Below are 12,892 nucleotides of genomic sequence, written 5' to 3' on the forward strand. Positions count from 1 at the left end.
AGAGAGGTCTATGGATCTCATTGTGCTGGCTGAAAGCCCAGCACCTCAGTTTAGCAAGAAAGTCAGTCCAGTTAGTGATTTAAGGAAAGAATGAAACTGCAAACTCTGCAAAGGTTATTGACAGATTATCCCCTGAAGCCAGAGGGCTGGTCAAATGCAAGTGCCAAAGCTGGATGAATAGAGCTCTGAAGATGGGATCTTTCCAAAGTGTTCAGCATTGGTTTAACTCTACTCCCTTTGAAATCTATGGGATATTTACCACTGGCTTCAATAGGAACAGAATTGGGCCAACACTGAACAATTTTGAAAATTCCACTCCACTTCATTCAGTCAAATTCAGCTGCCACTCCGGTTCAGACCTCGTATGATCTTCACGTGGGTCTGCTTTAATCTAACCTGGGATTTTCAAAAACCCTACAGGAGTCAGGAACCCAACTCTTACTGACTTACAATGGAAATTAACTGCCCAGTCCTCTTAGATTCCTTTGAAAATGACTGCTACAAAGGCCAAATTCTGGTTGCCATATTCATATGGGTAGCAGTGGCACCTCACAGGATCGTGCCCCTTGCATTTGCAGATTCCAGATGTACGGGGAGATTTTGGCAGACCAGCAAAATGCCTGGACCACTACCGATAAATTAGAATATCCATGATCACGCCAATTAGCTAGATTCATTAACTGTATATCTCCTGTGGTTGTTGAATAATTGTATTTTTTTTATATACAATTGCTTTATGAGATGAGTGCAGACAATGAAATGACTCAGAAGTCCAGGCATCTGAAAATATATCTGCAGTGCAAATAAATCAACTTCAAGTTTGAAACAAACAAGTCTGTGAAATACGGCTTACAAATAGACTTGTGGGTGTGTGTGCACATATAAACAATGAGAATATTTTCAATGCTAACTAAAGACTCTGAAACCAAACTCTCCCTGCCTCTTTGAGCCAGCAGAGGAGGAGCATGAAACAAAAGGAAAATGGTAACATGAGAAATGGAGTTAGGCTTTTAAGGTCAAAATGAGGCTAACCTGATTAACAGGTTGGGCAGCTCCTTCTGGCAAAGAAGTGGGGGGGAGGGCTATGATTGGTGTGCTGCTGTGCTCTAACAATACCTAGCTAGTGTAAATGAATCCCGGGGACTAATCCAGCCAGCATACTTTAGAGCAGCCCCATGACTGCTCTAAACTCTGTCTCTGGGCTGCAATAGAACTGGACCTCAGATCAGGGAGGTGCAACCAGCACCTTTTCACTTTATGTTATTTCCTGCTGAGCTGCACCCTGTGGATATTGGGTACAGACAAGAATCTGTCCCTATATTTTCATGCTCATCATCTGAACAGATTGACTTAGACTGTAAGATCTTAGTCAGAGTGACCATATTTATGCAGCACCTAGCACAATAAAGTTCTAGTCCAGACTGAACACTTTGGGAACTATAGGGTGACCAGCCAGCAAGTCTGTAAAATCAGGACAAGTTTTTTATAGTTTGTTTGTTTGTTTGTTTTTATCTAGTTGTGTATATAAGACAAAGCCCGTTATATCAGGATGTCTGTGGACACTTAAATACCTTTGAGGATCTGGGCCTATCATCATAATTAATCATTAAAACATGGAATGATAACCTTATTACTAACCACTGGTTCCTTTTCTCTGTACTTAGGAAAGAATTTGACATTGGAATAACATACAGTCATGATGGCAAAATAGTGTTGCACCAGCTGTGAATTTCACTTCTTTCTTTAAGTCATTGTATTTTCTTCCCCATTTAAGCTGTCAAAAAAATATGGCCCAGTCTTCAGCATTCAGATGGGATGTCAGAAAATGGTGGTGCTGTCGGGATATGAGTCGGTGAAGGAGGCTCTTGTGAACCAGGCAGATGCATTTGCAGAGAGACCTAAAGTCCCAGTGCTTGAAGAGATTTCCAAAGGATATGGTGACAGTTTTCGTGTTACTCATAAGCCTAACTTACTCAAACAAGTAGAATGGTTTCTCTGTGGAGGGAGCAAATGGCTTAGGGGCTGGCATGCCAATTTGGATCAGTATGTATGTCAATCAGCATAAATGAGGAGTAACTTCAGAGAAGCCCATGGGCTTGAGGCTAAAAGTGGCATGAGTGAGAGCAGAAACAGCCTTAATGAGCCATGAGTTCCTTAGAACTAGTCATACCCCCTGTACCCATGTCTAAGGGAGGCTAAGTTGAGGTCCCATGCTGCAGAAGCGTAAGGAGATGTACACTGAAATAGCAGCATAGCTGACTTACATGATATTGTTGTGAGCCTCATGATACTGACTGTTTTTCATAAAGCCCCAACTCCTGGAATCATGTGAAAACATCTGCTTGTATTTAAAAAAAAAAAGTTTCTTTTGGAAGCTGCTGTTGAGTGTGTTACAGGTTCCACACTGTGCTGCTCCACAGAGAATGTGAGTTGTTACAACCCCAAATTACAAGAGCTTGTCTGTTTAGCTCAAACAGTAGCTGCCAGTGCTTTAAGCACTAGAGGTGCTTGATTTAATCCCCTCTGCATCAGCCGTGAAAGCCCCTGTTACACTAGCTCTGGTTGAGGTAAAAGCTTGAAAATATGAATCTGAAAGACTGAAAACCCAGAAGGCAGGTACAGAACATACAATTTGTTGTTTTTTAAAAAATTGTTTCTTTTTTAAATCTTATGATTTTTTGAGACCTGACTGGTGATTTTTAATGCTTGGGGTTAACAATATGGACATAGTCTCCTCTCTAGTTTCACTTACATCTTCCCCTGCCTCTCCTTCCGGGTCCTCAGCCACCATCATAGGCCCCAATCCTGCAACAAGCTCCATGCAATGGAATTCTGTGCCCATGCAGAGCTAATTCCAGAACTGGAGTAATTATCCTATCCTAACCATTGGTGGGATGGTTGTAAATAGGTCTCGGGCAGACAATCTTCCCTATTCGGAAAAGTATGCAAGCAAATTCTTTACTTTAAGCATTTATTTAACTTCTGTTGAAATCAATGGGACTTAAACTATGCTTAAAGTTGAGCATGTGCTTAATATTCCTGAATCAGGGCCTCACTGAGTACAAAGGGATCGAGAGGAAGGGAATGTAACTAATGCCACCTTGGGTATGACCTCTGAATTTGGCCCATGCTCGAGATAGTGATTTTTCTGGATGTTTTTGCTAGACTGAGTGATTATAAAGCTCAATAAATATGTTTTAAAAATTACAATTTAAAGAACTTAGATAAATTCTTTCCTCTAATTTATCTCACTGCCAAAACACAGCAAATCAATATCATGCCCAAACCATTCTGATTACTGTTAATTTATTATGGTGTGTCTTAAGGCTGGAGGAAATGTTTCTCATTTCAAAATGTCCATGGTACTGGGATGGAAAAAACAGAAAAACATGTAGATTAAATTTTCATGACAATAAAGTTCTAGTCCAGACTGAACACTTTGGGAACTATAGGGTGACCAGCCAGCAAGTCTGTAAAATCAGGACATGTTTTTTTTAGTTTGTTTGTTTGTTTGTTTTTATCAGTTCTTTTATCTGTTCTTTTATCAGATGTGCAACTGGGCAAACATTTTCAACCATCAGATTTCTAATGAAAATTTTTGTCCCTAAAATCCCCCTAAAATCCCCCCAGCTCTAGCGCATGAAAATGAATGTTGTGGGTGTAAGGTTATATCTCTAAGAAGTATTTATTTTAATTATTCCGCTGACTTGAAGCTGTCCCTCCACTTCAGGTGTTATTTTTTCTCATGGCAATAACTGGAAAGTGATGCGAAGATTTACTCTCACGACCTTACGAGACTTTGGAATGGGCAAGAGGGCCACAGAGGACCGGATTGTTGAAGAGTCTGGATTTCTGATTGAGGATATTGAATCTCGTAAAGGTGGGTGTGTGTTTCACTCCACAGACACGTCTAACTTTTGTTGCATGTGCCTTTGAAGAGGCACGAAGACAAAATTTGTCATCATCTCATCCAACATCCACCTTTTTAGGAAATGTCACCATCCGTGTTGTGTTGATTTTGACATCTTTTTTTCAGCAACTGGTTGCACTGCAAAGCATTTTGTGAAGCAGTGAGATTTTACACTCCTCTGTTGCTCTTTCTTTCTGCTGGGCACGCATGGCCTGCTGAAGCCAGCTTTTCGATCTAAAAAGCGTGCAACCATAGCCCCTCCCCTTGTTCATCCCCAATCTGTGGGACCTGGAAATGTAAGGCCTCATGCGCTGTGAGTCATGTGAGCAGATCTATTAAACGCTGGGCCAGATTTTCAGTGGACAAAATGTGTCCCTCCATGTGCGGTTCCTCCATTAGTGACAATCTTTGATTAGTTCAGAGGCACCAGGAATTGAAATGAAAGGTAACTGCAAGAACAGAATATTTATAAAACAAACACATTTGCTTCCCTAGTTCAAAATAGAGCCCGAAATGCCCTTTGATGCAAGATACCCTAGAATAGGAGACATAGTCCTAGATCCTCAAAGATGTTTAGGTGTCTAATTCCAACTGAAATCATTATACCTTTGAGGATCTGGGCACTAATATACAATTAGTTTTCTTTTTATTCAGTATTACTTCTTACTTGGCTTTTTACCATTTCTGTGAATTGCAGTAGACAGCTGTTAGATTCTGAGAGTTAGTTGGGTGTTTGTGGTGACTTGTAGCACTTATCTATATACAGTTTGTGAATGCTGTTTGATTTTATCAGCTCTCTGCATATTTATGCCCTTATGGCTGTCCTCTGGTGTATTCTTGAATCATACTTCTTGGGCTAAGGAGAGAGGGGCTGGTGTCTGGATGTCTGCCTCTGAATGGGACAGTCTTTGAGGATCATCAGTTGAATGAGCCTTCCCTTAACAGAACAATGGCATGGTAGCAACCTAAGTAAAACCAGTTTTTCAAGTGTGGACTCTGTTGAATGGTAACTACCTGAGAGAAGTCCTTGGTTACCTGAGGGAGGTTTTGAGGCTGACCAGGAAGTTCACATGACAGAAGGGATTAGAAGTACAAAAGGAGCAGGTCTGTTTGTGAGCAGCTCTGTCACACCAACCAGAACAGGAAGAGAAAACTGACCTGGAGGAGAGACGTCTATGAGAAGGGACTGGCTATAGTTGCTAATTTTCTAATTGCTGAAAACTAGACCCCCAAGACCCCAGCCCCACCCCACCTCTTCCCCCGAGGCCCTGCTTCTGCTCTGCCTCTTCCCTTGAGGCCATGCATCCTGTTCCACCTCTTCCCCAAGGCCACACCGCCACTCACTCCTCCTCCCCCTCCTCTGTCGCTCCCTGCTCTCCTCCCTCCCTCATCCTCATCACTGGATCGTCTCCACCTCCCTTCCCCCCACCCCCGCCCTCAGCTGGGCTCACTCTGCTCTGGGACTACGACAGGAGTTGCAGCCTGGCTCAGGGCCTGCCTGCCTGCAGAGAGGAGGTGGCACTGGCTGAGCAGGAGCTGGCACAGGGTGATAACCCGGCGCCTGCATCCCACCGGCAGTAACCAGACTTGGTATCTGTTCAGTGCATCTGACCAGACACTGCCAGGTCCCCTTTTTGACCAGGCATCTGGCAACCCTTCCCGGGACCCTAAAAGACATTGAACAGATCCCAAGGAATGCTCAAGAGTGGTGAGGAAACTGAGGCATACAGGGAGGGGAGGTGGAGGAAGGGTACAGTTTGGGAGAGCTGGAGAGGTGTGTGTGTACTGGGAGGAAGTATATGGAGGGGGTGTGGAGGGGTGTTTGTGTACCTGGAGGGGGTATTTGGGGAGTACTGGAGAGGCTATATCGGGGGTTGCTGGAGGGAGATCTGCAGTCTCATGCCTGAGGTGGGAGGGAATGTCGCTCCCTGTCATGGTGGCAGGGTGGCTGGCTGAGACCCAGGACACAGTGCCAGACACCAGTCAGCACCTCCCTGCACGATTCTCCCTTTCCCCAGGGTTGGGAGCCAGGGCCTGGGTTGGCAGGAACCTGCAGCTGCAGGGAAGGGGCCAATCAACTGTGGCTGCAGGGGAGGGACCAGTCGGGGCACAGAGACCTGCACTTTCTCAGCTTCATTGTCTGCTCCACAAAAAGCCCAGACATTTCCTCTGATTTGAAAAATCCACCTGGACAAGGGGGTTACCAGGTGTCCAGTTTTCAACCGGAACGCCCAGTCGAAAAGGGACCCTGGTGGCTCTGGTTGCAGGCGTGGGGGGGGGGGGGGGCGCAGGGCTAAGGCAGGCTCCCTGCCTGCCCTAGCTCTGTGCGGCTCCCGGAAGCGACCCCCAGGTCCTTGCGACCTGTAGGTGCATGGGTGGCCAGGGAGGCTCTGCGCACTGCCCCCGCCCTGAGTTCCTGCCCCACAGCTCCCATTGGCCAGGAACCGCAACCAATGGGGGCTGCGGGGACGGTGCCTGAGGGCACGAGGGGAGCAGCTGGAGCCTCCCTGGCTGCCCATGCACCTAAGAGCTGCAAGGACCTGGTGACCGCTTTCTTTAAGCTGTGGTAAGTGCCTCCAGGACCCCAAACCTCCTCCCGTACCCTAACGCCATGCCCCAGCCCAGAGTCTCCTCCTGCATCTAAACTCCCTCCTGCAGCCCACACACCAACCCCCTGCCACAGCTATGAGCCCACTCCTGTACCCAAACCCTTCATCCCGAGCTCCACTCCAGAGCCCACCTCCCCACCAGAGCCTTGGAGAAGGGGCGGGCCAGGTGTGGGGTAGGAGGTGGGGTGGAGATGTTCATTTTAGTGTCATTAGAACATTGGCAATCTTACAAAGGGCAGAGGATCAAAAAAAGAGGAAACATCTGGGAAAACCTGGATGAATGGTAACCCTAACAGGATCCCACTTCCTGAGAATGGGTCCCAGACAATCTATGCCCGGGGAGCGAGCGGAGAGGAGCTGAAGAAAGTTCCAGAAGCCTACTCAGACCCATGTGAGCTTAAAAGATCACAGAGCCAGCAGATGGGCCCAAACCCAGCAGCTTCAATAGTGTCACAGAAAAGGACCATTGGCCTGTGATAGTGGTTAAGGCACTAGGCTAGACCTCAGGTAGAGCTGGGGTCAATACCTACTTCTGCCAGTCTTCAAGAAAGTATCAGAGGGGTAACCGTGTTAGTCTGGTTCTGTAAAAGCAGCAAAGAATCCTTTGGCACCTTATAGACTATGCTACAAAATGTCTGTTAGTCTATAAGGTGCCACAGGATTCTCTGCTGCTCTTCAAGAAAGCCACTTAATCTTTGTTTGCCTCAGTTCTCTCTGTAAAATGGGAATTAATAATAATTCTTTTCTAAGCCCTTTTTCCTGTCTATTTAGGTTGTGAGCACTTTGAAGCAGGGACTGTTTCTCACTATGTGTATTTACAGTGTCTATCACAATGGGGCCATGATCTTTATTTGCCGATCTCTAGGTACTACCGTAATAGAAATACATTGTAATAACTCACTATTAACCGCACTCTTTGCACAATCTCTTCTTGCATTTGAATGCTGGTTTTAGAAAAGCCCTCTGAGATCGCTACAATTATGAATGCTGCAGTTGCCAATATCATTGTGTCAATATTATTTGGAGAACGGTTTGACTACAAAAATCCCACATTCTTAAAACTACTAAGTCTGATGAGTGAAAACATCAGGCTGGTTAAAAGTCCGTCAGTTACGGTAATTCTGGTGATTTTAAAGTCACTATTCAAATGCAGGCAGTACACACACAGTAACTCTGTGCTGTATACTTACATGACATCAAATCATTTCTACCAATCAGAATAGTCCAACAAATTAGAGGATAATACATCTGTCTATCTAGCTATATGCCCCTACACTTACCATCATAGTAAGTGGGTGTCTGCCAGATATTTATGGATTTATCCTCACAACATCCATGTGAAATACTAGTTTCCTCACTTTACAGATGGTGAAATGAGGCACAGAGAGATTAAGTGGCTTGCCCTAGGTTAAGTAGGAAGTCTGTGACAGAGCTGGGGATTGAACCTAACTCTCCTGGATCCCTACATAGCTCCTTAACAACAAACCCATTAAAAATGTCTGACCATAATTAATTTGAAGTTCAGTGGCAGTTGTGTATAAAGTCTGGAGGACATGAACCAAACTAGCTCTGAAATGAATTCCTTAGTAGTTCATATATTTACATATGTATATGAAATGAGTTTATATTATAACAAATCTATAGAGATTTAGGACTTCCAGGCAGTCAGTCGCTAGCATGTTACACAGCGTGGTGGTAGTGGAAATACAGGTAAAATCCTTGTACTCCAGAAAAACGAAGTGTTTCAGTTCCCAGACTAACAGCACCTCTAATCCCCTCTGGTCTCTCTGAGCACAGCCCCTCTAAGTCAAGGAAAGTGTGGGCCCCTTGCTGAATGAGGGAGGGAACCTAGTGACAGAGGATGTGGAGAAAGCTAGTGTACTCAATGCTTTTTTTGCCTCTGTCTTCACAGACAAGGTCAGCTCCCAGACAGCTGTACTCTGCAGCACGGTAGGGGGAGGAGGTGACCAGCTCTCTGTGGAGAAAGAAGTAGGTCAGGGCTATTTAGGAAAGCTGGACAAGCACAAGTCCATGGAGCCGGATGCACTGCATCTGAGGGTGCTAAAGGAGTTGGCCGATGAGATTGCAGAGCCATTGGCCATTATCTTTGAAAAATCATGGCGATCGGGGGAGGTCCCGGATGACTGGAAAAAAGCTAATGTAGTGCCCATCTTTAAAAAAGGGAAGAAGGAAGATCCAGGGAACTACAGGCCAGTCAGTCTCACCTCAGTCCCTGGAAAAATCATGGAACAGGTCCTCAAGGAATCAATCCTGAACCACTTAAAGGAGGGGAAAGTGATCAGGAACAGTCAGCATGGATTCACCAAGGGCAAGTCATGCCTGACTAACCTAATTGCCTTCTATGACGAGATAACCGGCTCTGTGGATGAGGGGAAAGCAGTGGATGTACTATTTCTGGACTTTAGAAAAGCTTTTGATACAGTCTCCCACAGTATTCTTGCCAGCAAGTTAAAGAAGTATGGGCTGGATGAATGGACGGTAAGGTGGATAGAAAACTGGCTAGATGGTCGGGCTCAACGGGTAGTGATCAATGGTTCCATGTCTAGTTGGCAGCCGGTATCAAGTGGAGTGCCCCAAGGGTCGGTGCTGGGGCCGGTTTTATTCAATATCTTCATTAACAATCTGGAGGATGGTGTGGACTGCACCCTTAGCAAGTTTGCAGATGACACTAAACTGGGAGGAGTGGTTGATACGCTGGAGGGTAGGGCTAGGATACAGAGGGACCTAGACAAATTAGAGGATTGGGCCAAAAGAAATATGATGAGGTTCAACAAGGACAAGTGTAGAGTCCTGCACTTAGGACGGAAGAATGCCATGCACTGTTACAGACTAGGGACCGAATGGCTGGGCAGCAGTTCTGCAGAAAAGGACCTAGGGGTTACGGTGGACGAAAAGCTGAATATGAGTCAACAGTGTGCCCTTGTTGCCAAGAAGGCTAATGGCATTTTGGGTTGTATAAGTAGGGGCATTTCCAGCAGATCGAGGGACGTGATCATTCCCCTCTACTCAGCACTGGTGAGGCCTCATTTGGAGTACTGTGTCCAGTTTTGGGCCCCACACTACAAGAAGGATGTGGATAAATTGGAGAGAGTCCAGCGGAGGGCAACAAAAATGATTAGGGGGCTGGAGCACATGACTTATGAGGAGAGGCTGAGGGAACTGGGATTGTTTAGTCTGCAGAAGAGAAGAATGAGGGGGGACTTGATAGCTGCTTTCAACTACCTGAAAGGGGGTTCCAAAGAGGACGGATCTAGACTGTTCTCAGTGGTAGAAGATGACAGAACAAGGAGTAATGGTCTCAAGTTGCAGAGGGGGAGGTTTAGGTTGGATATTAGGAAAAACTTTTTCACTAGTAGGGTGGTGAAGAACTGGAATGGGTTACCTAGGGAGGTAGTGGAATCTCCTTCCTTAGAGGTTTTTAAGGTCAGGCTTGACAAAGCCCTGGCTGGGATGACTTAGTTGGGTTTGGTCCTGCTTTGAGCAGGGGGTTGGACTAGATGACCTCCTGAGGTCCCTTCCAACCCTGAGATTCTATGATTCTATGATTCATGCCCTTGGCCATCACCTGCCTCTCAAGATGGAATCCGAGAATTCTCCCACTCTCAAACAAGGTCCTGGGTTGCACTCCCCAGCTTAACAACCATGTTCACTCCAGCAGCAGGTCTGATCTATGCAGTGGCCTTGGGCATTGGTACATCTTGATTCATTGATCATAGATTCCAAGGCGAAAGGATCCATTGTGATCATCTAATCTGACCTCCTGTATCACCCAGGCTGTAGAACTCCCTGCAAATAATTTCTAGAGCTGATCATTTAGAAAATCATCCAATCTTGATTTAAAAATTGTCAGTGCTGGAGGCTCCACCACAACCCTCAGTAAATTGTTCCAGTGGTAATTACTCTCACTGTTAAAATGTCCACTTATTTCTTATTGTCTAGCTTCAACTTCTAGCCTTTGGATCATATTATTCCTTCTCTGCTAGACTGAAGTCCCCATTATCAAACATTTGTTCCCCATGTCGCTCTCTTAACTTTCTCTTTATTAAGCTAAATAAATTGAGCTCCTTGAGTCAATAAGGCATGTTTTCTAATCCCTTGATCATTCTTGTGGATCAGCTCTGAAATCTCTCCAATTTTTCAACATCCTTCTTGAATTGTGAAACCAGAACTGGACGCAGTATTCCAGTAGTGGTCATATCAGTGCCAGTTATAGAGGTAAATAATCACTCTACTCCTATTTGATATTCACGTGTTTATGCATCCCAGGATTATATTAGCTCTTTTGGCCACAGTGTCACAATGGGAACTAATATTCAGCTGTTTATCCCCCTCTCCCCCACAATCTTTGTCAGAGTCACTGTTTCCCAGGAGAGAGTCCCTTATCACGGAAGTATGACCTACATTCTTTGTTCCTAGATGTATACATTTACATTTAGCCTGTCATCATCATCATGTTCCCATTACACCTTCGGTGTTTAGGGCAGCGATGAAGCTCCTCCACTCCTCTCTGGTTTTGGCAAATCTTTCAGTGGTTCCCCAGCTGTGCCTCAGGTTTTTCAGCTCGGCTTCCATGGCTCTTCGCTATGTTGTTTCCAGGCGACCTCATTTTTGCTTGCCTTCAGGTGTCCACCTTATTGCTACTCCAGTGATGGTATCAGTTTCCATCCAAATCACATGGCCAATCCATCTGCAACGCCTTCTTGGCTGCACTGTGCAAATAGATCCTGGTTTGAGATTGTTCTGGGCTGAAAGATACGGAGGATTTTTCTCAGGCAGGTTAGATGGAATGAAGACAATTTGGACATGGGTCATACTTTGTCATTCCCCAGCATTCTGCACTATAAAGTAATGTTGAAAAGTCTCCTGTATACAGGTCTAATTCTTCCCTAAGGCTGCCCATGTCCTGGGCCTGGGCACCCAATTCCTTCAGACTCTTCCACAGAACCTGTCAGTGTCAGCCTGACCCACTAGACAGCCCCTGGTGACTGACAACCTCTTCAGAGATTCAGAGAGCTTATGGCCAGAAGGGACCATAAAACCATCTAGTCTGACCTCCAGCGTATCACAGAACATTAAATTTCACCCAATTACCGCTGTGTTGAGCCCAATAACTTGGATTAGACTAAAGCAGTGGTTCTCGGCCCACGGGCCGCTTGTGGCCCAATCAGCATGCAGCTGCGGCCCATGTGACACCCTCAGGGCCATACAGGTAGTATATATATTGTGTGGATGTGGCCCACATAACACATAGAGAGCTGCGTGTGTGGCCCACCATGGTAAATAGTTTGAGAACCACTGGACTAAAGCCTTTCAGTCCCCAGGAGACTAAACAGTTGTGTGCCACATGCAGAGAACAGGAGAGACCAAGGTGCCACCAAGGCCTGAGGCCCCTGCAGTGGCCGGGAAATGATTAGGTAGGACATGCCCAGTTGATCCCTTAACTCTGTACTAGGCTATTCTTATCTCAGAAGCCATTGCGTGGCTTCCTTGTTTTCCCTTCCCACAGCCCCTATTGAATTCAAGCATTATCGTATATAACAAGTATTCCCCCATACTAATATGTGTTATGCAGCCCATCTAAATAACTAGGATACACGTCAGTATTCATGGATTCTTACAGAGCACCTCCTACAGGATTCGCAACACTTATTCCATTTCATCCCTCCCTTCTGTCACAGTGAGTTTAAAATAGAATCTGTATCAGCAGTAGAGCTGGTTGAAAAATGAAATGAGACTTTTGGAAAAAAATCATTTACTTGTGTTTTTTTCTGTACAAATTTGACATTTCAAGGGTTTTTTGACTAGCTCTGGTTAGCAATATAGACCCTCTGAAATACTGTTGAGTAGTTCTGATTCCATCCAGTGGAGGGCAGTAGTTATGCATACACACTATCCAGATTGTTACAATATATTCAAAATGTGGCTACTTAATCTACCTTCTGGGATACAGGTTCAGGCTGCTGAATCTACCTTCTGGGGTACATGTTCACACAATAGAAATTTCATGATTGTTTCGTGACACAATGCCAAAGGTAAAAGAACCAGGATGGATAGCAGCCTAGGAATTCTTGTCCAATTCTGTGCCTCAAGTCACGCGGGGCCTCTGAGGAGTGACGGCTTGTTAGCTGCTCATACCCCCAAGCACAGCAGATAATCTTCCTGTGCCTCAATTTCCTTATCTCCAAAATGGGCATAATGACAGTCACTTGCTTTTATGAATTGCTTTTAGATCTTTGGCAGATAAGTGCTATAATAATTGTTAAGTATTCTCATAACTTATTCTTGCTTACTCTGACATATTAAATTCTTTCAGCTATATAGCATGCTCCCAGCCCTTGGATCTCTACTCAGG

The 12,892-nt window shown here is 45.2% G+C and overlaps 1 protein-coding gene across 1 annotated transcript in view; it reads left to right on the top strand.

The window, feature by feature from the left end:
- The first annotated feature begins 10 nt into the window (after nucleotides 1-10).
- LOC123366108 (cytochrome P450 2C23-like) overlaps nucleotides 11-12,892 on the top strand; it is a 59,653-nt gene continuing 46,771 nt past the window's right edge. Inside the window, exons 1-4 of the mRNA XM_045009225.1 lie at nucleotides 11-61; nucleotides 1,775-1,937; nucleotides 3,731-3,880; nucleotides 7,474-7,634. Of these exons, the coding sequence (XP_044865160.1) occupies nucleotides 11-61; nucleotides 1,775-1,937; nucleotides 3,731-3,880; nucleotides 7,474-7,634 (525 nt within the window). The remainder of the gene's footprint in view (nucleotides 62-1,774; nucleotides 1,938-3,730; nucleotides 3,881-7,473; nucleotides 7,635-12,892) is intronic.

The sequence above is a fragment of the Mauremys mutica genome, chromosome 3 (assembly GCF_020497125.1).
Source record: "Mauremys mutica isolate MM-2020 ecotype Southern chromosome 3, ASM2049712v1, whole genome shotgun sequence".
Taxonomy (NCBI): domain Eukaryota; kingdom Metazoa; phylum Chordata; order Testudines; family Geoemydidae; genus Mauremys; species Mauremys mutica.